Source organism: Sesamum indicum, unplaced genomic scaffold, assembly GCF_000512975.1.
Source record: "Sesamum indicum cultivar Zhongzhi No. 13 unplaced genomic scaffold, S_indicum_v1.0 scaffold00141, whole genome shotgun sequence".
NCBI lineage: Eukaryota > Viridiplantae > Streptophyta > Magnoliopsida > Lamiales > Pedaliaceae > Sesamum > Sesamum indicum.
The window spans coordinates 261,367-287,433 of record NW_011628058.1 but is presented as its reverse complement, the minus strand read 5'-3'; the positions used below and the strand labels follow the sequence as shown (position 1 = coordinate 287,433).

Genomic DNA, 26,067 nt, shown 5'->3' with positions numbered 1-26,067 from the left:
TTAAATATTCTCCACCTCGGTCTGATCGAAGGGTTTTGATTTTAAGGCTAGTTTGATTCTCTACTTCAAATCTAAATTCCCTAAACCTTCCAAAGGCTTCAGATTTGTACCTCATGAGGTAAACATAACCATACCGCGAATGATCATCGGTAAAGGTTATGAAGTGCGAGTATCCTCCTTTAGCTAAAATATTTAGTGGTCCACAGACGTCTGTGTGGATTAAGTCAAATAGACAAGTGGAAAGCGTACTTTGTCCAACAAAAGGTTTCTTTATCATTTTTCCTTTTAGAGAGGATTCGCAAGTTGATAGTTTATCCAAGTCGTCTACCTCCAAACTCCTTGACTCTACCAATTTTCTAATCCTTTTCTATAGAGATATGACCTAACATCACATGCCAAATCTCTGTGTTTCCATGATTATCTAATTTTCGTTTGTGTTGGGCAGTTATAATTTAATTTGGCTGTTGGCGAATGTAAAGACCGTTCGTTAATGTATCAAGCAAATGAAGGTTATCATAAATCATCAAACAAGAATTATATTTTTATTGATCTTAAACACATAACCATCATTGTCTAAAATGGGAATGGAAATAATATTTTTGATCATGCTCGGTACATAATAACAATTCTTTTATTCTATCCAAATATGATCACTAATAACGAAGTCGAGAGATCCCACGGCTTCCACAACAACGACCTTGCCATCACCAAGCCTTAGGATCATCTCATCCTTATGTAGCCTTCTGCTTCTTTCCAGCACCTAGAAATCATTGCAGATGCGAGCTGCACAAATGGTATCCAATACCCAAGAAGCAAATTACTTATCTATTTACTTCAATGACAAACGCACTTGGGCTAGACAGGAGGTCTGGGCACTCCGTCTTCCAATGCCCCTTTTCATGAAAATGAATGCAAACATCAATTGCCCTTGACCTTTGTTAAACCGCCATTCTTCCCTTTCCCTTTACCCTTTCTCACCAAAGCACGAGGGGCGCTTGGAGCACTAGCAGTGGTTGCGACGGTCTTTCCCTTTCCCTTCTTCCTCTTCTAGTTTACGATCCTCTGGCCTTTCACCTTGGAGGTCAAAGCCTCGACAATCAATACCGTAGGCGTAGACTTGTGGGTTGTTGCCTCGTATTGGACCAGCATTTTAATTAAGTCATGAATAGACTTCTCAAGTACATTCATGTAGTAGTTAATGATAAACGGGTCGTAGGAGAGAAGAACTAATTGGAGGATCACATCAATATATGTGTTATTGTCAAGCCCAACTTTGAGGTTTTCGAGCTTCTCCATGAGTGATAGCATCTTGAACCAATGACGTTGCATAGAAGATCCTTGAGTTATCTTTCTCCAAAAAAATACTTTTGTAGCGACATATCTAATATGCCTATCAGGAATCGGATAAACTTCCTTCATGCGACGCATTATCGACGGAACGTTTTCGAGCCTATCATGTTACTTTTGGATGTCCCTTGTCATTGAAGCCAATATGATACTGCGGACCTTGCGGTTGTCCTCATGCCACTTTTCGAATGTCACACGTTCTTCGGGCGTGGATCCCCCCGGCAAGGCCACTAGGAGCGACTTATCCAAGACATAGCCCTGGTTCTTGAAATCTAAGACAATCCTTAGATTTCGCGGCTAGTCATTGTAGTTCATGGCATTGAATTTATTAGTGTCCATTATAAGGGTTAAGGGGTTTTTAGACATTTTCTACATAATAGAATTAAATAGAAATCAGCAGACGATAGTATATTATTGATAAGTTCAAGACATGGTCATCTGTCTTATACTCTCCCACTATTTATATGAAAGTCCACCACTCTCAAGCGATGTTTTGGGAAACTATTTTCTAGTAAGCTTGGGATCTACAAGAACAGTTCACCATGCCCCGTTTTCATGATTCACATGAAAAAAGCGTTGTGGGAGGCAAGCGTTGCCATTCTCATTCCATGAGATTCCCAAGATATTTTGTCTCACCTCTTCACATGGTCCTGTGGGCTCCAAGCGAATCATGTTACTCAGTGTTAGGCCCGACCCATCAGCCAAATCACACTTCAGTTGTTGCCCCCCCACAACTCGTGAGACAGGGAAACGTTGAGCGTGCTATTTGTTCACAACAATGTTGCAGCTTTCCTCTATTCCAAGTGTGCCACGACTCATGAGACCACACTTAGGTAATGGTAGCTTCCTCACCACATTGCTGTGGATGGAAGGCTTGGATGGATCAAAGATAATCTTGACCCAAGTCCATTCTAGGCCTAATATTTAACTTGATCCAACCTAGTGAGAGTAATGTTTGAGTGTTTGACCAAGACCACATCATATAATTATATTGCATGTAAAACATCAAATGCTAAAGTAATAAATAGATCGCCGCATGCAACATAATTAAGCATACCCATGTGTGATGATCACGAGCCCAATCTATGCAACGCACTGAGCTGACAGTGAGTTTATGATCAGTCTAAGGTGGCCCTATGTTATTACAAAATAATTTACTCATTAACATGTAGATGGGCCTTGTAGTTTCTTCTTGGGCCTTCTCCTCCTTGGACCTCCTTCTCCATGGGCTCGCTTTAAAATAAAAAACCTTATCAAAATTCCTTCACTACTCTCATTACAATTGAAAAGAAACCCCGATCAAAAATCAGGGGAGTACATAATGAGGGAGATAGCAAATCTTATTATTCCAAGGCTAAAAACAAAGGGGAGGGGGAAGATAGCATCACAAGGGCATATGAGCCCAACCATAACAATAAACATTTCAAGAGGTCATGGGCTTCGCGATCATCCATCCATACATCATATAATATACATCCTATGTAATATTATAATCCATGATATCTAATATCACCAAAAAAGATTAATTGTATGAAGAAAACACAAGCTCAAATTTGCAATCAAAAGGATAATCGAAAAATATGTGCATCCAATGAACATAATAAATCATATTTAATTATGCAATTTTAATTTTAGAAAAAGTGAATTTTATCCTAACAAATTAAAATAGCATAATTAATAATGAAAGAAATTCTAGAAAATCAAATTTCGAAAACGACAAAAAATGGCTCAACCATCGGCCATTCGCCCTGCATCGGGTGCTGCTCGCGCGCACTGCCTACACGCAGGCCTGCCCCCCGCATATGCTGTGGCCCAGGCTGCGCAAGCCCCATTGCCTGCGCTGAGTGGACATTGTGCACCAATATGGAAGTGCGCTGAAACTTTCTTCCTTCTTTTGTGTGTGTTTAACATGAAAACATAAAAAAACAAGCATAATATAGAAAATTCCAAATTTCCATATGCTTGAATCATCCAATCAATTGAGCCCAACTTGTATTTAATCTAATTAAATACATAAGCCTAGTTTGTCTTTATTAATTAATAAGATCCAACTTATTAAATAATAAGGACAAGCCCAATATAGTAATTTATTCTTGGGTCTTTTCTATCCAATGAATCTCTCTTTTGTAAGTAATCTAATTACTTGTGGAATTAATTCTAAATTAATTTTTTATTTCTTTTCAGTGATTTGTATGTGACTCTTTAGGTTCACCTTTCAACTAGACTTGGGCTAGTGTCCAAAAGTATTATTAATTAAATCTAATTTTATTAATAATTCTTGATTAACCCATAATCAAGAAAGTACGTCACAATGGGTGGCCGTTTAGCAACGGTCCATGGAACTAGAGACTAGATGAATTTTTTTATGAACATTTAGGCTCTCGAGTCCATACGAGTACGGTCATTCCATCTACCGTCTTCCGGCCTTAGTTTAGGGCATGGACTTAGGTGTTAGTTTGCATCCAAGACTAGGCTTCTATGCTTAATACTTAAAATCGTGTTACGCCAAGTTTTTGACATAGGAACCTCTTTTTCCTATTCGATCAACGACTGTGGCCATAGGTGTGAACGTATCTCCAAGTGCATAGGAGATACCTCTGTCACATACTGACAGGGGATAGATCCTCTTTTTGGAACTCAACGTCCTTGCTACATACTTCGACTGCACTGGATAAGGCTTATGATGATCATTTCTGAGAAACAATCACCTCTGGTGCAGATCTAAGATATAATCATCGTATGCACGAAACTGTCGTGATTCCTCAAGTCTGAGGACTACTCTCGTACTATCGAAGCTGGGGATTCGATTCATACCGACCAAACCTCCAAGACTTCCATATAACGATCCCTGTGAGTCAGTTTAGTTGATTCTACATCAAATAATTCAACCCACTAAGATCACATAGGCGCCCCATGTCTATTACCGATGAAACACGATACTCACTAATTGAATACGAATGTTGGTGCAAGTTTCTATAGGACTCTCGATGCTCATTCTCGAGGTCCTTAACTAGGAACATCTCAGACCCAACCTCTTCGCAATTAGTTTTATGACCACCATCCAATGAGCAGCCTAACTGCACGGTTGCAAATTGGTCTGTGGGCTTTATTGTGATGCTTAAGTAAATGCAAACATACAGAACGAGCCCAACAAAGTAAATGTCAAAGCAAGCTAACACTCATTTTATTCTCTTAAAATAATATTATATAGTATCGAGTAATTGTCAGAATAGAATACACCTAGGCCAATCTAATTGACTTTTTGGTCATCTCTCGAACACTAAGTGGGTTCCCTTCCCTTCCGGGGTGAGTTTCCTCTCCTGGATGTTCCTTCCATCTCTAGTTATGAGTGTTTTTCTTAATTTTCCCACATACGGTGCCAATTGATTCGAGTTGAATATAGCAATCTCCATGAGTTTAGGTGTCTCAATCTCCTTGTACCTACCTAGATAAAAAAGTATGGTCCTAAGAAAAGAGAAGTAAGTTAGACTAGTGGGAGGTCCCCAGCTAAAATCCTTCAATACTTAAGTCAACTCAAAATCAAGATAAATGTATTTAAACTAAGGTAATAAATGAAGTACAAAGTAATAAATTTGTTGTAACTGCAGTGGAATATGGGTATTTATAGGGCCATATGTGCTCACTTCCCTAGTCCGTGTGGCGTCATCTCAAAAGATGAATTGTCAAAGGATTTATGGTTTCGATGTTGGGTTACAAGAGCGTATCAGGTCAGGTCCTCATAAAAGACCCGAATCTTGGTGTCCTATTGATAAGTTAGTGTTATTGGAGGGTTATCTATGTCCTTTTCCAGGTGAGTATGACATACTCATATCAATATTCATTAATAAGTTAGAGGAAAATATATTTGTTTCGTACTTTAAGTTTGTTTGCTATTAATTTTGGGCAAAATGCATAAAATCCCCCTATATTTTAGAAAGTATACAACAAACACACTCCTGTTTTCAGAATAGGCTAAAACCCCCTCCTGTTTTGTTTTAGTCAGCAAAAAACCCCCCATTTTGTTAGCAACTAACGAAAAGTGGAGGAAACGCTCGTCTACTGCGTTTGATAGTCATTTTCTGTGGTTTAGTTTCATATTTAATGATATTTTGGACTAAAATACCTTTCTATGGATCTATATAACATAAAAAGGCTTTTTGGCTTGTTTTGTGTGTTCATTTTGTAATTTCTCACCTTAAAAAATAAATTAATTTTTGCCTTATTAAATTTAAATTGAAATATTTAATTAAATTATATTTAAATTCAAATAATTTTATAATTGTTAATTATTAAATCTAATATATTTAATTACAATAATTATTATTATAAGTATTATTAATTAGCCAAAAAATTAATCATTATAATTGTTTAAAATATTCTTAATTAACTAAAATATATTTTAATTAATATAATTAAAATTAATTAAAAAATTAATAAAAAAAGGAAAAACCGCGATTTTCACCCCTTTTCTGCCGGAAACTTTGAAATAAGTTTTCGGCGCTGTCCAAATAAATTTTCGACTGTCAATGGTACCATTCGTATCCTCTCTTCAAGATGAATATTTCCATATATTCAATTTGAGTTTTCGTCAATCATATAGAGTGGGCTCAAGTCACGACCTTCGAACATGTTTGTCGTCGATTCGTCTCCGTTCGGTCGAATCTCGCTCTCAAACCACCACCATCAGACTCGTCTCTTCAAGAAAATTCTAATGAGACCGGCCTCACTCAATTTGGTAAAGAATTTACAGAGATACGATGATTTTAATAATTTTAACTTGGGGGGCGAAGCCAAGGTGTGGGGGTGGGGGTGGGGGGGGGGGGGCTATGGGGCTAGGGTGGGTAATTAGTTTTTTTTTTAAATATATAATAATAATATATTTTTAAAATTTTAAATTATTTATATATAATATGAGTTAAATAATTTGTTAAATCTAGACCTTTTGTTATATCAAAATCTAATGCTTGAGATTAATTTATTTGATCTAACGATCAGTATTTGATCAAAGAAGATCCAACGGTCATTAATATAAGAAATAATATACAATAGGTAAAGGTATAACGATTATTTTTTAAAAAATTAACACTATTAGTTGGATTTAATGGAGAGGGGCGATTGAGCTGAGTTTTACAAAACACAGGGGGGGTTTTAGCCTATTCTCATAACAAAAGGGTTTATTTTGCAGACTTTTTAAGACACAAGGGAGTTTTATGTATTTTGTCCATTAATTTTAGTCCTTTAAGTTTATCCTATTTAGTTTTAGTCCGAAAACTTTTAAAAATGCGTAATTTTAGTCCTCTGACCTAATTATGAACAATTTTATCCCTTCTCAGCTTTTCAAAGAGCAATTTTAGTACATATCCACTCATTTTGCATTGTATTGCTCATGCTCACTTAGAATGGTATCAGAATTTAGGTCTATTGAAGAATTTTTTTTTTATATTATATTTAAATATTTTCACCACTAACGGAAGAGACTTTTCAAAAGTATCGATCCGAACGAAAATTCGAGTTACGATGACAACAAGGAATATTATGAATTTCTAGTAATACAGAGAAGGAATTTCCTCAAGAAAATTCTTAAAAAATTAACAACTGTCTGGGAAGGAGATTCTGGAGTCTTCTTACACCAAAAGATAAAGAGGAATGGGTGCGAAATTACCATGTTCAACAACACTACTAAGGAATGCGGTAAGGCATTTACACTCCACCGTAATTTATAGTAGAATACCAACTATGAGATATAGAATAGTAAACTTCTAAAATCCTACAGTTTTAAAAATAATAATTAGAGGAACTAATTGCAAAGAGCTCAAGCAGGATACCCCAAAAATCTCTCAAGATCTAAGGAAAATCCAAAAGACCGTTCAGGACTTTGGACATAGGATAATTCATTTACCTATGTAAATAGATCTTTTGAACAAGAAGATGGACGAGATCCGTAAGATCCTCCCAGATCTACACAAAGATCTTACAAATCTAAAAATCAAAGTCACTGATGTAAAGAGAAGCCAAAGAATACCCTTGAAACATCTAAATCTCATCAAGAGCGTATCAAAGACGCCTTCAGACAGTACCTCTTCTACACCATTAGGGAAAGGAATAGAGATTTTGAAGCCAAAAATGAGAGAAGCTCTAATCCTTGAAGTCATCATATCCATAATATAATGGAGGTATCAAGGGCAAATCTATTATATCTACAGGAGTTAGCACAATCCTTCTCCCAACTTGGGATAGTGGATTTGGTCAATATCCAAACCAATAAAACCACTCTAGCACTACCACCAGCAAATAGAAGTACAAATTCAAATGATCTTTCACAGGATCATTCAATGATAAAAGTACGGATTTCCACACTAACGCTACCCCAACATTTATGCGAACCAAATTATGAAAAAATCCATGATGAAATCCCAAGAAGAGTGCTGGAAAATACACCTCGGGTAAGGACAATACTCTAGCTCTTACATCCTTATGACACTATACTCAATTTGGATGTTATCGACTTTCGAAATATCGAGAAGCTAATTGACAAAGGGGTTGCATTAATGAAGATAGCAACAACTATATTGGAACTCGACAAGAAAAACTTCATATGATTATTGGAGTTAAGCATGGAGGGTTTTGTGAAGGTTGGATGGGATAATACCAGTGAAGACAAAGCACGTATCCTAACTGGAGAATCCAAAAGCGCAATTGCTAAAAGAGACGGAAGGTTCGTCAAGGTACATTTCATCGGAGATGGATATATCAAAGGAAGCAGACTGAAAATGGTAGAGAGTACTCACAAACTCTTTTTGGCCTTGAAATTAGAAATATTTGTGCAGTAAATGAATATATCTGTTGGTTCCACAAGTATTTCTTCTAGAGTGGAGTAGTAATAGAAATAGTTGCTCCTATGTTCTTTGAAAATATTTGCAGTCTATATAGGGAAATGTTAATCCAATTGTACAAAATATCCGAACAATAGTTGGATTCAATAACAAGGAGGATGTCTTTCCTCAAAGACAAACTGAAGGATTGGTGTTATCAAGCATCCGTTCAAAAGAACATGAAAAAACTGAGAGGTAAGATCAAAAGAACCTCTCTTTGTTGCGATAATAATAATTTTCCAATAATTATAGGAGAATCGAATGAGCCAAGGAAGAGGAAGAAGCATAACAGTAACTTCTACCCAAAGAGTTGTAGAAAATTCTCTTTCCGATAGAGATCATGTGGTCCAAAATCAAAGGCCAAAGCATAGAAATCTAGTCAGAGAATAGGACTAACAAAGGCTTCATCTCAAGGATCTAAACAAACAGATGCAAGATCCATGGGAAGAAGCCCTACAAAAAGAACTTTTAGACTAGCTCACACCAGAGCGATTGAATGTTTCAAGAATTTTAGTTGCTCTACATTTGGAGCTAAAGGACATATATCTCCAGACTGCCTGTAAAAACATGGTGAGTTATAATTATTTGAAGCCATGATGACATCTTAGATGTAGTTTACTATGGTGATTTGGTACCCATATACCAATTCGAAGACCATCCTTCAGATGAAAGAGCCTATAAGGAAGAAATAGATAGTAATCCAAATGGATCTTTAACTGAGTCAGAACAATTACAACGAAGGAGATAGGCTTCAAACCTCTGAAAGCCTGTCAGGATTCTTTTCAAGAATGATGGTATGAAACAAAATCATGAAAGAATCATGTGTCAAGACCCTAATATCAGCCCACACGATGGTTATACGATTGGAGGAATTGGCAGAGTTCTCAACCAAATAGGGTTGAACCAGATAAAGTATCACATAATCTACAAGGAATGAATTGATTCAAAAGTACATTTATCAATACTGGATATTGAAGTAGTAATAAAAACATTTTTTAAGAAATTAATTGATTCAGATATACATTTATCAATAATGGGTAGAACAATCAATAATTTAAGAGATGGATATCTTGGAACAATGATTGAAAATTTACATGCAGGAAAGTTAATGTTTGATATCTCCCTAAGACTGTATATAATCTAGTTGACCATGATTTCAGTCGTGTCTTAACCCTTCATCAGGATTTTAAGAGAAAAGATCTTACGAAAAAAAAAATAGACCATATTCCACAACATATAGAATAGATTATTTCCCTTTCAATACGCAACATTCTGATTTATATAGTAGGAAAGAATATATTGTGATTGCTAGAATTTTCAAGGAATATGCTAAGGTAATGACACCAAATTCAATTAGAATACCCAGAATAGGAAGTGTTGATATTATAATAAAAGATCACCCAGTTTTAGATCAAACACTTAGCTTTAGAACTGAGTTTAGTAGCAGGACGTCCTTTTTAGAGGATAGCATGCATAGGAAAAGAGGACTTGTTAAAAATTTTAACCCTACAGGCAATTAGGGCTGATAATGTAAAACATAGATGCACTGAAGGTTGGAAATAAATTCAAGTTGTATTTGACATCATTGAGAAAAAAATTTATTTTTCATGTGATGACTTATATCGTTTGCAATAATCCATTATTGGTAAATATGAAGGCATGCTAGAAATAGCAGGCTATGAAATCATGATTGCAAGTGTTGCATGACGAGAAAATGGGAGTTTGACTTTGAGATTGAGAGAACAAAAATCATATACCATGGGGAAGAAAAGGTAATGGTATGGAATTTGGCCTAGATAATGTTACCACAAGAATCGAATGACTAGTCGCTTTTCTATATACATATCCATAAGTATGTTATATGATTAATATAAACCAGAATATTTTTGTAGCTTATATTGATCTAGAATCAGGAATTTATACAGCAGAACCTAAAGTTTTATCCTAACGAAGCTATGGAAATCGTATCTGTTATTACAAGAAGGGATTTTTCACGAAAAAAATCCTAATACTCACTAAGGTAATACATGAAGCCAAAATTATGATTGGAGGAACATTTGGAACACTTTGGTTCAAGTTAAAACACTTCCTATATACTTTTATGATAAATGTCCAGACACTTTGCTATGAAACAATGTTATCCATACCTTTGCAAAATACACACTGGATAACAACAAAAATATGTTGAGTTTTACTACTAACAGTGGTAGTGAGATACAGATTTCGCGAAGAGAAAAGTCATTTAACAAGAGAATGTCCATAAATTTTCCCAACAAAGATGGTGATTGTGATGCCAAATTAACCCATTTTAAAATGCAGGATAAAATAAATTTGGTAAGGCTCTTTTGTCTTTTACGCAACAAAGTTTCAACAATACTTTTGAAGGAGTAGAATTTTCAAAGAAGCGTAACAGGAGTACAAGTCATTAAACATAAATGAATTATAAACTAATTTTTCTCTCGGAATTGTCAAGAGACTAATCCAAAGGAAATTCAGTGAGAACCCCCTCTAGCATGGTGAGATGAAAACAAAATCAAAGCTACTCCGAAAGTCAACGAAAAATGTAAGTACGACTTTGTTGGATACAAACCTATCCGAATAAATATAGAGGATATGAAAGATATAGAAGAAATCATTAAGGAGCATATCAATCTAAAACTCATCGAGCCTTTACTCTCTACAGTAGCCCTAGTTTTCTGGGAAGAAACTATGGTTTGAAAGTGAGGAAAACCCAGGTCAGTAATTAAGTATCAAGGTATTAATAAAATATTAGAATTTGATGGTTATTATATTCCAAGCAGAGAACACTTGATTGATTATATTAAGGGTGCAAAAATCAGATTAAGATGAAAAATGATTTGAAGAAATACACAACATTTTTCACACCACAAGGATAATATATTTGCAATGTACTTATGGGGCTTGCTAATGCACCCTAGATATTTCAAAGAAAAATGAATAATCTTTTTAAAGACTATCTTGAGTTTCTGTTTGTCTATATAGATGACATTTTAGTTGCATCTAAAATATACAGGATCATATTAAGCATCTTAAAATATTTTCTGATGCATTACATTGAGATTGTTTAACGCCTTTTGAAAAGATAGTCAGTATAGCAGTTAATAAATTGAATTTCTTAGAGTTCTTATTGACGAAACAGGTATTGAGCTGCAGCACACTGTGGAAAAAATTCAATTTCCTTGATATTTATACAGATAAGAAGCAACTTCAAGCTTCTTGGGAGTTGTTAATTTTGCAGGAATCTTCATTAAAGATCTTGCAAGATACAGAATAGATCTCCAGCCACTCTCGAAGGAACAAAAAGTTTAAAGTGAAAATGAGAGGAAATTCACATCCAAAAGGTTCGTGATTAGGAAAAGTTTACAATAACCTACCAAAGCTTGTTATTCCATACGATGAAGATGAATTGGTAGTCTATACGAATGTCAATGATTATTGGTAGGCAGCAACGCTCATGAAGAAACAACTACTAGTGAAGAACCATGTAGATATACAAGGATTGCTCACAGAGCAACAAGCCAAAGTTTGGCGTATTAACGAGAAAGAGTTTTTTGCAGTTTGGAAGGCATTTAAAAAATGGCCTTTATTCTTACTAATCAAAGAATTTACTTTTAAAGTTAATAATACGAATGTTAAATCATTCCTTAAAAATAAACTTGAATAAAAAAATTGAGAAAGCTCGTATTATTAAATGGAAAGTGGAATGTCAATATTGTTGTTATAATATAGTTATTATCAAATCCCATGAAAATATTCTTGTAGATTTCTTGACGAGAGATGGAAGCATCTGAAGCAAATTCATCATTGTAAGGCTCAGGCATCTTAGGGAAAACCTTGAGGAGCTGGACAAAAAGTATGGACACCTAATGATGAAAGCCCAAATAACTGGCCAAGTCCAACAAGCTGATCTTGACACTTTCTCGATCGCCATCAAGAGTACTAAACTAGCCTCGAGCTCGTTATGGCACGACTTAATGGAACCAATTCGAAAGGCATTACTTTTGTTAATAACGTGAGAACTAAGCGGGCAAGGCTCCAAACTTGCAATTACAGATGGAGATCATCGAAAATTTTCTTCAACTCTTCAGAAAATAAATTAAGCCTTTAGAGTTTCAATTATTAGGATTTTCCAAGTGTATGGGGATTTCAGCACAGAGTCAAGTCCTCTTTTCTATGAGAGGCTAAATAATTGTCTCTCATATAGAGAAAAAAATATCTATCTAATATTTCCAATTTTCTTCAATAAATTGAAGGATTCTGTTCAACTTGTTCAATCAAAATTTTATAAGTCTCTATAACGGAGTGCTTTTATATCCTAATATAGGAAATGAAATAGGACTATCAGTTTGTTGTTGAATGAGCAAGTACCTGCGAATCATCTGTTACAGCAGTGTGGTTGGTGGATGTCCGTAAAATCAAGGACTTGGAATACTCGAGAACAAAGTACCTGAATTTTTTATGCTTAATTTTAATTTGAAAGCATGTTGGCTTTTTAAGAACATTGGGATGAACTGTTGGACTTTATCATCAAAATGACAAAATGATCATAAATTAAACTAAAGGTTGAAATTAATATCACCAAAATTAAAGGATACAAATGATTCGAGTCAAAATTGTATGATGTAAATTTTCTTTTTCCCTAAATTACATCCTATGCAATTTTTCCTCAAGCGTTATGTGACTCACCATATTAAATTTTAAGTTTCAAAAAATATATTCCTCCAATCTCAAACTCTTTACTTTTTTTGCAGTTTGATTCGGTCGATCAGTCTCCAACCCAATGCCATGGAAAAGTTAAATTTCTCAATTATAAGAGGCACTATAACAAAATGGAGCATTAATGACAAATATTAGGTGATACATTTAAAGTTGTTAATAAAAATATGTACAAAATAATAATAATTTTTATCTTATTTTTATATAATTATAATTAGTGACAAAAATTATAGATAAAATTAATAATATAAGTAAGCAGTGACAACACAATAAATAACAACAATTGCTTGTTTGATCACTTAGATCATCACTAGTTATTTTTTTGACAATTTTATGTACATTTTTTCTGTCAAGAACTCTTGCTCCTAATATCTTCTAGAAAATAATAGTCATTATCAAAACTATAAGACTCATTCTCATAAAATAAGAATTATTATTACTAAAAAAATTACATTATTTATTAGAATATTAAAACTGTCACTTCAATCTATTTTTCGATGTTAGTCTTCTCTTTTCTACGTAATGAGGTGACACTATCAAAAAAATATTTTTTTGTACATTATAAATGATTATGATCTAAAAGTAATAAATTAATACCACTAAACACGGTATAAAATGAATACAAAAAATTAATTAATATTTTTTATAATTTTTTAGCTTCGATCAAAATTTTATCAATGACTTTATATTTTGACCTCACTTGCAAAACAACAATTTATATGTCAATAACTAATTTGTATTCACCATAATTTTTCTTTTTAACCACAACAATGAGCTGTAGTGAAGAATCATCTTTTCTTTAGCGTAGTTACTTATATGAATTACATAAATTCATTATCGATGGATTTTCGAGATAAAAAGACCAATGCTGGCATATGTCTGTTCATAATATTTTTAATATCATTCAATATATTCATAATATAAAAAATATACCCATCACATCGACAATTTCTAATTAAAAAAATAAAAAATAAAAAATATTATAAAATAAATAAACACCCACTTCTTGCTATTCAAATTCAGAGACATCTTCCCCTTTCATGAAAATTAGTAATTTGTGATACGCCACATGTTTACGTAACTTTTATAAATATCATTTAAAATAAAATATTTTTATATTTTATTATTTAATAAAGTATATTTAAAATAATAAGTTAATATCAAATTTATAAAAAAATAATAATAGAAATAGATGAAACGATATTTAAAAAAATAAAATGAAATAATTAGAGAGGGAGGAAGTTAAATAAAAATTTTAAAAAAATAAATTAAATATAAAACCTATAAAAAAAAAGATGTGTTCTTTGTTAATATACAATATAGTTAAATAAATAAAATTTAAAGACCTCTAATTAACTGTGGAGTCCCGATTTTACTATTTGAATAATACCTCATTTACATACACGTCCAGATTCTGTAAAACAAATAAATAACGAAAAAAATGCAAGCAACCTCCTTATAATATTACAAATGAGTAAATTATCCTCTTATGAAAAAATAATCGCAATTTACCTCTCTATATTTTTTAAAAATACAATAATTTACCTCCTTATGTTTTTAAATTGAAGCAATTTACCTTCCTGTATAAGGTAAATTGCTTCATTTTAAAAAGTATAGGGGAGTAAATTGCTATATTTTTTTTATAGGGGATAATATGCTCATTTTCAAGATCAAAGGGGGATAAATTACTATTCATACAATGAATAACGTAGAGTCAGAGAGTACGTCAAGGACTCAGACTGTATATTTTTAAAAGAATATGAGAAGAAGATAGTGGCTGTGTTTGGATTCGTGTTCTCGCATTTTACGAGACAAGATAAAACATACTCAATGTTTATTTTTGTGTTTTTACATCTTATCAGCGTATTTTCTGTTTTTTAACGTTCTATATATATAATATAAAACAGACATGATTTGACAATAAACAGTAATTTTTATCTCCAAAAAATACAACATTAAACATAAAATATTTATATATACATATTTATATATAAAAATATATGATTTGACAATAAATATTGATTTTTGTCTCCCAAATTCCAACATCAAACATACACCACTTATTTTAAAATATTTTAAATTACCCGAAACACAAATCCAAATATCGTCTATTTTCAACACACTTACTTATCTTTATTTTTCTCTCTTTATTTTCAAAGCACAAAAAAAAAAAAAAAACACTTAAAACACAAATCCAAACACAAGGAATAAGTCTTGTAATATATTGACGCCAAATTTAATTAACCTAATTTTTGGGGTGTGAATTGATAATTTCCAGTAATAGTTACCATGTCATTTCCCCTTATCCTTATCCAGCAGTAGCAATCCCTGTGAAATATCATGGGTATCGACGAGAAGCAAGTGGTTGTGATAATGGGGTGTTCCATCGGAGGTATAGGCCACGCACTGGCCCTCGAGTTCGCCGCCCGGGACTTCCTCGTGGTGGCGACTGCGTGTTCGCTCTCCTCCGTCTCCGGCCTATAGAGAGACCCTAGGTTCTTCCTTCAAGAGCTCGACGTGTCCTATAATACCCCCTACTTGCTACATCTAATTATCACTATTTGATTCTTTCTTTAATTAGAATTCATTCCTTAAGTAATTCTCTTTTAACCCGTAAAATAGATTCTAATATATCAATATAATATATATATATATATATATATCAAAAAAGGTAATAGATACCTTCAAAAGTTTATATTTACACTCACTAGATGTCCTCATGTACATAACCTCAAAAGAAGTAGTACCACAGTTTAAGACACAAACCCTGACAAAAGACCAGAATATTTAACATTCAAACAGCCAAAAACTCCGGTTCAGATGTCACAGTTGACCCACCTAATAAAGACTACGCCACAGCTCAAAGTCCAATGTGGTTAGTTAGTTTGACCTATTCTTTGAAAAGTACGTGGCAAGGAATGAGCTGCCTACTCAATAAGTATAGTTAACCAGTCTATACATACGCTCATAGACTACAAGTCACGTACAATGCAATCACATCAATTAACAAATATTCGTCATATAGCAACAACAGATAAAAAGAATAAAGCACGCCCCCGACTGTACATTAATCCACAATATAATATTTGAAGCTATCTCTTATTAACGAAGGGCCCTACTTACTCTAGTTGGAGTACATCAGTCAATGGTTTCGCCGGCCATCATCATCTCATCGTCATATCATATACAGCATAGGATACCCATTGTATGTGATATCCCCATACTCTTTTACTCCAACTGTGTAGCTAATAGTAAAGAATATTCCCCGCTGCCCGGAATACCCCCGGTACCGTACGCGCCATGGTACCTAGCTTAATTCATATGTTTTTCATATCACATCATCATCAATCACATCATCATCAATCACATTATCATAAATCATTGACTGTGTTCCCAACTAGGTAAGCACCATCTTTTATTTCAATTCACGATTATCATTCTATTCTTTATAATAATTACTTTCTCAATAATAACTCCCAATTTGATTTCATTCGATCAATTATACGATCATCACATAACCATATCCCATATGTCTCTTTAGTACCATCACATAACACATTGTAATAATTTCACCAATATTATGGTAATCTAACAAATAATCCACAACTAATTATATAAACAATTAATATACGAAATCCACGTATATAAATATAAAGCCAAGTTCACGATCACATCCAAGAAACCAATATATATAATTTATACAATACTACACAATAGCTATATACATAAATTCAATTAGCTATACTTACATTAAATCCCAAAATGCTTCGATTTCACGAGGGACTGCTCAACCCTCTACTTTGTCGTCACGTCCTATAATAGAATATTATACGTATGATCAATATATATAGAATATCATAAACTTTAAATAAAATATTATATAATATTTGTACATTTTCTACCAATCTTTTAATATTCTATTTATATTAAAGTCCAAACCCCTGTTCCATTTTATTTTAAATAACTACCTTTTCTAAGCTTTTCAAACATATATCTAATTTATCAACTAATTCATAAGAATTCATTTAATCAAACCCCTTATATATTTATATTATCGTTTTTAATAAATCCGTAAATGAGATTATCATTAAAACATCGTCTTCCCTTTTTAATAACATAATATTCCTTAAATATAATTTTCGAAACATTTCTATGAATTTTCTACCAATTTATCGTTGCTATATAATTTAATCAAGCAATAATCCATAGAATTACATATTTGATTAATCATTACGATGAAATTGTGTAAATTAGCTATAATAATAATTAACTCTAACAAATGTAATAATTTAATTAACCAAGTATATCATTTTTATATCAAATGTGATATTTAATTCGATACTAATTTAAATAGCCAAACTCGTAAAATACGCCGATTAAATAGTATATCTATAATCAATATTTATTTAAATGAACTAATTAAATAATATAATTATATAAATTAATAAAAAATATAATTATAATTTCAAATCTCTGTTTTCTCCTTCGGACGAGAGCGAAATGGTAACTTACAGTGTGTGTTATGTGTGAAATTGTGCATGTGTGTGTGTTGAAATTGAGAAAGAGAGGAGAGAGGAGTGGGTTGGCGGTGGCCGCCACTACATCCTCTCTCTCTTCTCTCATTATAAATATATATATTTATGTATATATAATTAAACTTTTTCAAAATACCCATTATGTCCTTCTAATTTTTTTAATTAATATAATTTGTCCCTAAATATTATAACAAACTCCAATTTATTCCGTTCAAATTTTATTATATCTCAAATTCAATTTATAATTTATTTACTAATTAAACTTAAATTCTTAAAAATTATCAATTAGTCTTCCAATTATGTGAAAAATTCTACGGATGTCACATGTCCTCCGACAAGAGCGCCCGCCATGCTCTCTCCACCGTTCTGAAGAAGTTCGAGCGCATTGATGTGGTGGTGAACAACGCTGGAGTCCCGTGCGTGGTGCCCCTCGCTGAAGTGCCACTGTCCGCCATTGAACAGACCTTCAATACCAATGTTTATGGTGGTCAAAAGAGTGATTAATCTTTGAGAATTTTAATATCTTAATTTCTTTGTGTATGTGGTGTTTCGATGCTCATTTGCCTTCTTTATTTTTAGCTTGTTGGAACCCATATCTGATGATTCTTCTTCAAGAAGTTTATAGGTAGATATATGTTTGAGGAAAATTGGGTGCACTTTTGGTAAAAAAACAAACAAAATAGTTGGAATTAATTAGCAAATAAAATTTTAATGGATCTATATTATTTGATACAAGAAATTGATTCATAGTTATTGAGCTATTTTTTTGCAGTGAAATATCGATATGTTGAATTTATTATAATTTTAGTACATTGGTCATCGAAAATTCTCAATTTAGCTGGAATTCGACCATATGCGGCTCACAAGAATAGAAGTTGGGGATTTTTTGTTTTGGAGGGAAATTTGCATGTTTTTTATATGTAAAGTTTGAAATTGTTGTGTATTAAATTCCTGGTACCACTAAAAGTAGTATTGTCTCTTAATTTATAGAACATGAAATTGAATACTCACGTGCAAAAAACAATGCGAATTTTCCCTGCAAAATGGCAAAATCCCCAACTTCTCAATGGGCCATGAACTAAAATTAACAAAATTGAAAATATAATCTAGTATACTATTTGTCATCTGGATATTTAAATGACGATCCTCCAAAATTACATGCCCACAATGTACTTTTGCCACCCTAACTACATAAAAAAGAGAATAATCTACTTGAAAATTGGTTGGTAAATTTGCTTGATCAATGTTGTTGTTAAGGATGTAGGATATATTTAAACTTTTGCACTATTTCATTGTAATAAGTTCCTTAGCTTGTAGCCCTCTGTCTTGTGCTGCTAGCATTTCGATGGATTCTACCATGTGTAGTTGTCTGTTTTGCCTGATGATAATGTACAGATTCCTCTTAATTTTAAGGTGCATTAAGGCTGATTCAAGCTGTAGTACCTCACATGGCATCCAGGAAGAAGGGCAAATCCGTTAATGTTGGAAGCATAACGACTTTGGCTCCTTTGCCATGGGCAGGTGCTTATATTGCATCCAAAGCTTTTCTACATGCATTTATTGATACTCTCACGGGTGTCTGAATGTTTCCTATTGTTCAAATTGTAAAAGGAAGAGATAAAACAGAGAGCAAATTGCAGGCGAAAATATGTCATCTTTCTCATGTAAATTGCAGTATGTTCTCAGTGATACAATGGAGAAGATGAAGCTCTGTTTTCAAATAACAGAATGCTGCTAACAGAATAACAACTCATCAGCTGCCTCGTCATCCTACGTGGACCAACCAAAAAATGCATATAAAGGACTGTGCAATGACTGCAGACACGCATTCTTTCTTTCATCCTTGGTCAAGGAGGTCAGCCTCAACACCAGCAGCAACAGCAGCAGCGACTTCATCACCTACCTCAACAACCCCCCCCCACTAGTGGGACTGCGGCCGAAGGACACAAGACCCAACTAGGAGTGAAATTCAGAGAAGAGTTTAATGGAAAGAGCCTTCGTAAAGGCATCAGCTAGCTACGTGCGACTGCGAACCAAAACAGGGGAGATGAAACCAGCTTTATACGCATCTCGCACGACATGCCAATCGATTTCGATATGTTTCGTGCATTAGTGAAATACCAGATTAGCTAGAATGTGGATTCCTGCCTTGTTATCACAGTATAAGGAAATAGGCAAACTGAGATCAACACCAAAATCAGCCAGAAGGTAAGATAGCCAACGAAGCTCACAAACCGTTGCAGCCAAGCTACGATACTCAGCCTCCGCGGTGGAACGAGAAACAGTCGTCTGCTTCTTGGTCTTCCAAGAAACCAAAGCATTACCCCAAAAAATGCAAAAACCCGTCAATGAACGCCTGGAGTCTGGGCAAGATGCCCAATCGGCATCGCAATAAACTCGGAGTCGCCGAGAGTTAGCAACAGGCAAAAAAATACCAAGAGAAGGGCATCGCTTAAGGTATTTAACCACATGAAGTGCAGCCATCCAATGTGCATCACATTGGCTTAACTGTTGCACTGAGTGAGAGATATCAGGCCTAGTGAAGCTTAGATAGAGTAAGCGCCCAATGAGATGTCGATAGCGGTCAGGGGTAGAAAGTAAGGCACCAGTGTCTGAACTGAGTTTGAGACCCGATGGAAGTGGTGTGGGAACTGCCTGGGCATGTTACAGCCCAGCATCAACAACAATGTCTAACACATATTTAGTCTGATATATGCCTTCTTAATTACGTGTGATTTCCAAACCCAGGAAATATCGTGCCTCGCCAATATCTCTTATGGTGAAAAGGTCGTGTAAATAAGACTTCACCTTGTCAGGTTCATGAATGTTACCACCAGCTAAGAGGATGTCGTCCACATATACCAGAATCGAGACTAATCCGTTGATCAGTGTGTAGAAGAAATAAGCAATGATCGTGAGGACTTGAACAAAACCAAATTCATGAAACTTCAACGTGAGCTCTACATTCCATTGCCGCGAGGCTTATTTTAAGTCATATAAGGACCTTTCTAGCTTGCAAACGAGCCCGGAGCCAACCTTATAACCTGCAGGAGGTGTCATATATATGTCCTCATCTAAATATCAGTGGAGGAACACATTATTAACTTCCAGTTGGTGAAGGACCCAGCAATTGGCAGCAACAAGTGTAAGAAACACACGTACAGTAACTGTTTTCGCCATAGGGGAGAAACTCTCTGTATAGTCGATCCCTTCAATTTGGTTGAAGCCTTTAGCAACAAGGCGAGCCTTGTATCGTTCAATGCTTCCATCCACTCGCAGCTCCACCTTGAATACCCACTTACAACCTATTGCTCGCTTACCAGCTGGAAGAAGTGTGAACCTCCAAGTGTTGTTTTTTTCTAATGCCTGAATCTCATTATCCATAGTTTCCTTCCATTGTGGGTGTTGCACAGCTTCAGCAAATGAACGAGGTTCTTGTACAACGTTTAAAGAGACCACGAAGGAGGCATAAGTGGCCGAAGAGGACTGTAAGAGTGAGGCATTGTGCTGACAGACGAAGTTGTTAAGCCATTGACGTCTTTGACTGATTCTAATGGATCTGCGGAGCAAAGATTGAGGCTGTAAAGCATCATCACTCTGTAATTTCATCATCGTCTAAAGGAGCTGCAGTCAATGAAGGCGAAGACATAGACGGGGCTGTATGTGACCCTGCAGAATCTTCAATGTTACTGCCAACTGGAATTAAGGGAAGTGGGCAGTCAACATGCTCAGAATTTAGGTCTTGAGCAAAAGGAAATACCCGTTCGTGAAAGACTACATCCCTCGAGGTGAAAAGAACATGATCCTCCAAATCATACACTCTATGTGGATTGAAGTTAGTAGCGAAGCAGAGACAACAAAAAATCTTGAAGTGGTTGTACGTAGGGGAACGACCAAGCAGAACACTAAAGGGTGTTTGCCAACCCAAAATAGCAGAGGGCGTCCTATTGATGATGTAGGTCGCAACCAATATGGATTCTCCCCAAAACATGAGGGGAAGTGTAGCATGAAATAGCAATGCTCTGGCGATATTTAGAAGTTGCCTATGTCTTCTTTCAATCCTTCCGTTCTATTGGGGGGTGTACATACACGACGTTTGATGTCTGATTCCAGATTTTTGACATAAGTTCTGGCATTGTACATTCACAAACTCTGATCCGTTATCGGAACGTAATACCTTTATCCTCGTTCCAAACTGTGTTTCTACCAGGGCCACAAAGGAGCGAAGGGTGCTAGCAACTTGGTCCTTGTGCTTAATGAGAGAGGTCCATAAGGACCTGCTGTGATCATCCAACACGGTTAAAACATAATAACAACCACTTAGAGAGGTCGTTTCATAAGCCCCCCAGACATCCAAATGTACCAACTCAAATATTGTAGCTGCATGTGAATCACTTGGCAAAAAGGGAACTCTTGATTGTTTAGCCTTTGGACAAATTTCACATTTCATTTCCGTTGAGTCACTTGAAATGTTACATTCTGGTATATGTCTTATTGCACTCATAGAAGCATGTCCCATCCTTGCATGCCATAACACATCATTACAATCAGTAGAAGTAGTAGAATAAGTGGGAACAAATATAGTGGGTATAGACAGATTCGTAGGAACAGAAGTCTGTAAAGTGTATAACTTCTTATTTAACCTCCCCTTTGCCAGCACTCGCTTAGTTTCCTGGTCCTGCACCACGCATTCAAATTGATTGAAAGAACAAGAGTAGCGATTTTCATTACAAGCTGACTGATTGATAGAAGGTTGACAGAGAAATCAGGGATATAGAGTACCGAATCAAGCACAAGTTCATTTGACATCCTCACAGTACCAATGTACACCACTGTCTTCTTACTCCCATCAGGCAAGTGTACAGAGTGTGTGCGTGAACAAGCAGAGTAGGTGACGAATGAAGGCAAATGCGCACATACATGGTTCGTAGCACCGGAATAAAAAATCCAATCACCAAGATTTATTGCAGTAGAAGCAGAGGCATTACCTGCGAATTCTTCTTCGGAGTGAACATAACTCGCGAATTCAGAGATAGGATCAAAGGAGTTTTCCTTGCTTTTCATCATTCTGTTACCAAATCAGCAATATTGGCCTTAGTGTCCATCTTAGCTGCAGTAATGTCCATATTTCTGGCTTCCTTTGTGCTTAAATTCCCCGCAAATCTGTAGCTATCTTTAGATTCCTTCTTCTTATCATTTAGTGCCTTGTACCACTCTGGTGTGCCGTGGAGTTGAAAACATGTTTCTCTCAAATGTCCTTGCTTATGACAATGTGTAAAAATCATACATCGTTTATCTTGAAGCATCCTACGCCTCTGAGTTTGCTTCTGAGGAGGACCTCTGTTTTGTTTAAAAGAAACTTGATAAGCTGCAGTAGCATTATTCTCTACAACGTGTGTCTGAATGCTTCGTTGTTGTTGAACAGCAAATAATATCAAGAAAGCCTTCTCTAAGTCCGGCAACGGGTCCATCTTGAGCAATTGACTTTTCTCCTTGTCAAAGCTCTCATGGAGACCCATGAGGAATTGCATAAGCTGCAACGCAGTGTACATCTCCCCAATAGCCTTATTTATGCCGCATGTGCATGCTCCACAGGTGCACTTTAGCGATGGAGCCAAGCAAAATAGTTCGTTCCACAACTTCTTTACCTTAGTTAAGTAGCTTGTTAGAGTCATGTCACCTTGTGAAATCAACGAAATCTCTCGTTGCAGTTGGTAAATCATAGGACCACTACTCCGGCCATACCGAGCTTGGATCTCCAGCCACAATTCACGTGAGGAGCTGACGTACATAAATCCTTCCACGATGTCTTTGGCGATTGAGTTCCAAAGCCAAGATGTCACCATCAGATCCGCTCGCCTCCATTGTTCAAATAGAGCAGAACCTGGTGGAGGTTGTGGAAACGTTCCGTCTATGAATGCAAGTTTCATCATGCAACCTAGAGCAACATAGACCGCTCTACTCCAAGTAAAAAAATTCGCACCATTCAACGGCAAAGAAACCAGCGTGAAGCTGGAGTTATCAAAAGGATGAAGGTACAATACATCCCGTTCACATTGATCCCCCTCCGATGTTGGTGAATCCGTCATGGCGGGTAAATTATATTTTTGGTCCCATAAGTGGACTCCATTCCAATTTTAGTCCCATACTAAGGGCAATTCGCACATTTGATCCCATATGTGAATTTTTTTTTCAATTTCAGTACCAGAGGGGGATTTCCGTTAAAAGTTAATGGCAGCTGCTGAAATCTGTCTGTTGAGGGAAAGCATGGAGAATTGGAGGAAAAATCAGCAACTTGGTGGGAAATTACATTATGCAACCAAATCAATATTTAAACAACACTATAAAATAAACTAAAACAGATTGTCTTTGTTGCATATGTGCAATTTTGTCCTTCAATCTATTCAGTTTTCGAAGCAATTTGGGTATGATAACCTTTGCCCTTGCACACATCAGTGGATTTTTCCAACGAAAAAAACCACACCTGCTTCCTTTTTTCGTACACTCAAAAAACCTCCTACCTGGGTTGTCGTCGGTCCATGATGACAATGACAAAAAATTTCTTTATTAGCAGCCATATTTTGTGGAATTTTTTCTACTAAATGCAAGAGAAAAATGAAGAAATATAAGGAAGAGAGTATAATGTAATTTCCCACCAAGTTGCTGATTTTCCCTCCAATTCCCTCCATATTTAATAGCAGCAGACGAATTTCAGCAGCTGTGGTTCACTTCTAACGAAAATCCCCATTTGGTACTGAAATTGGAAAAAAATCCACATACGGGACCAAATGTGCGAATTGCCCTTAGTATGGGACTAAAATTGAAATCGGGTCCACTTATGGGACCAAATGTAATTTACCCCCGTCATGGCTATACTACTTACAGCAGATTTTGTGAAATCAAGGATGTCAATAGACCTTCAAGATGAAGGCTCTGATACCATGTTCAAATTGTAAAAGAAAGAGATAAAACAAAGAGCAAATTGCAGGCGAAAATCTGTCATCTTTCTCATGTAAATTGCAGTATGTTTTCAGTGATACAATGGAGAAGAAGGAGCTCTGTTTTTAAATAACAGAATGTTGCTAACAAAATAACAACTCATCAACTGCCTCGTCATCCTACGTGGACCAATAAAAAAATGCATATAAATGACTGTACAATGACTGCAGACACGCCTTCTTTCTTTCATCCTTGGTCAAGGAGGTCAGCCTCAACACCAGCTTGCACCTGCAAGGCTTGATCAACAACAGCAGCGACTTCATCACCTACCTCAACAGCTATCTCCAAATTCGTCCATAAAGTTCTGTCCGAGCTTCCATTTCTGTTCAAGATACGAAACACCTTCCTCCTGTGTAAGCAACGACAAGACTGTAGCTTGATCACTTGAGTAGCCTTATAGGGTGTAAAATTGGCAACTGAAGCTATGGAGAAATTCATTGAAGAAAATGAAAGGAGAATTAAAATCAGCAAGAAAAGAAGTTTCATTCAAAAGCTCAAGTTTCTTCTCTGTTCTTCTTGTTATATTTGAAGAAGAAGACGTACACAGATATATATAGAGTTGCTATTCTCAACTAACTCAAACTAACTCGCCTTTTAACAAATAAAGGCGTACGTGCGCTTTTAAGAATAGAACAATTTCTAATACAATACACAACTAATAAAGTCGCTAGCAACTAATAGAAGCGAAACTTCGTTTTTATTACGTTTGTTCTTATCACGACAATGAGTTAATCCATCCTTCAGCAGCTGAGCAACAGTGACCATCCAAACTGATATAAACCTCCATTGATGCTGTAAATAAACTATCAAATTATATCCTCAAGGGCTATTTTCACCAGGTTTTTTAGAATCAAGTTTTCATGAAATGTATGAATGTATATAGCTAAGATCAATAAAAAAATAAGCCTCAACGTCAAATAACAAGATCATACCTGATACCACGTCATTGAAACCGATCGTTCATTATATATCGTTGCTTGAGTCTGCCCCTCAGTAACTTGTGCTCCGGTTCCCCGCATATTTCTACCAATAGCGTTATCACTACCTCTCCTACCAGTGCCCTTACCTCTACCTCTACCAACTCCTCTACCACTTTCTTCCAACACTGCTGCGGTTTTGTGTCCCACTGAATGTACTCCCACCTAAACCCACAGGAGTTGAATGGCCCCAATGTAATTACAAGAGCTTAAAAAGTAAATCGAACAATTATTGGGGAAAGGGTTTATCAGGCCGAGTACTTCGCTGTGGGGAGCACCAATGCTGTTTGTGAAGAAGAAAGATGGGAGTATGAGGTTATGCGTCGATTACCGCCAATTACATAGGGTAACAATGAAGAATAAATATCCATTGCCGAGGATTGATGACTTGCTAGACCAGTTAAAGGGAGCTACAATATTTTCAAAAACCGATTTGAGGTCTGGGTATTGGCAGTTGAGGATAGCATAGAATAATATACCAAAGACAACTTTCCGAACTTGTTATGGTCATTATGAGTTTTTGGTGATGCTCTTTGGGTTAACAATGCACCAGCGATGTTTATGTCGTTGATGAACCGTACATTTTAGGAATATCTGGAT

The 26,067-nt window shown here is 35.4% G+C and overlaps 2 protein-coding genes across 2 annotated transcripts; one reads left to right on the top strand and one right to left on the bottom strand.

Moving 5' to 3' along the window:
• Nucleotides 1-15,296: 15,296 nt before the first annotated feature.
• LOC105179313 (NADPH-dependent 1-acyldihydroxyacetone phosphate reductase-like) lies at nt 15,297-19,074 on the top strand. Its single transcript, XM_020691283.1, is given in 3 exon segments — nt 15,297-15,474; nt 17,817-17,975; nt 18,905-19,074. Coding segments are annotated over 3 exon segments (507 nt in total).
• Nucleotides 19,075-22,554: 3,480 nt separating this feature from the next.
• LOC110011319 lies at nt 22,555-23,580 on the bottom strand. Its single transcript, XM_020691282.1, has one exon. It carries the CDS (start codon nt 23,578-23,580, stop codon nt 22,555-22,557), a length of 1,026 nt encoding a protein of 341 aa, XP_020546941.1.
• Nucleotides 23,581-26,067: the final 2,487 nt, after the last annotated feature.

Excerpts from the sequence above, each read along its gene's own strand:
- LOC110011319 (XM_020691282.1), bottom strand. The coding sequence starts at position 23,580 with ATGACGGATTCACCAACATCGGAGGGGGATCAATGTGAACGGGATGTA.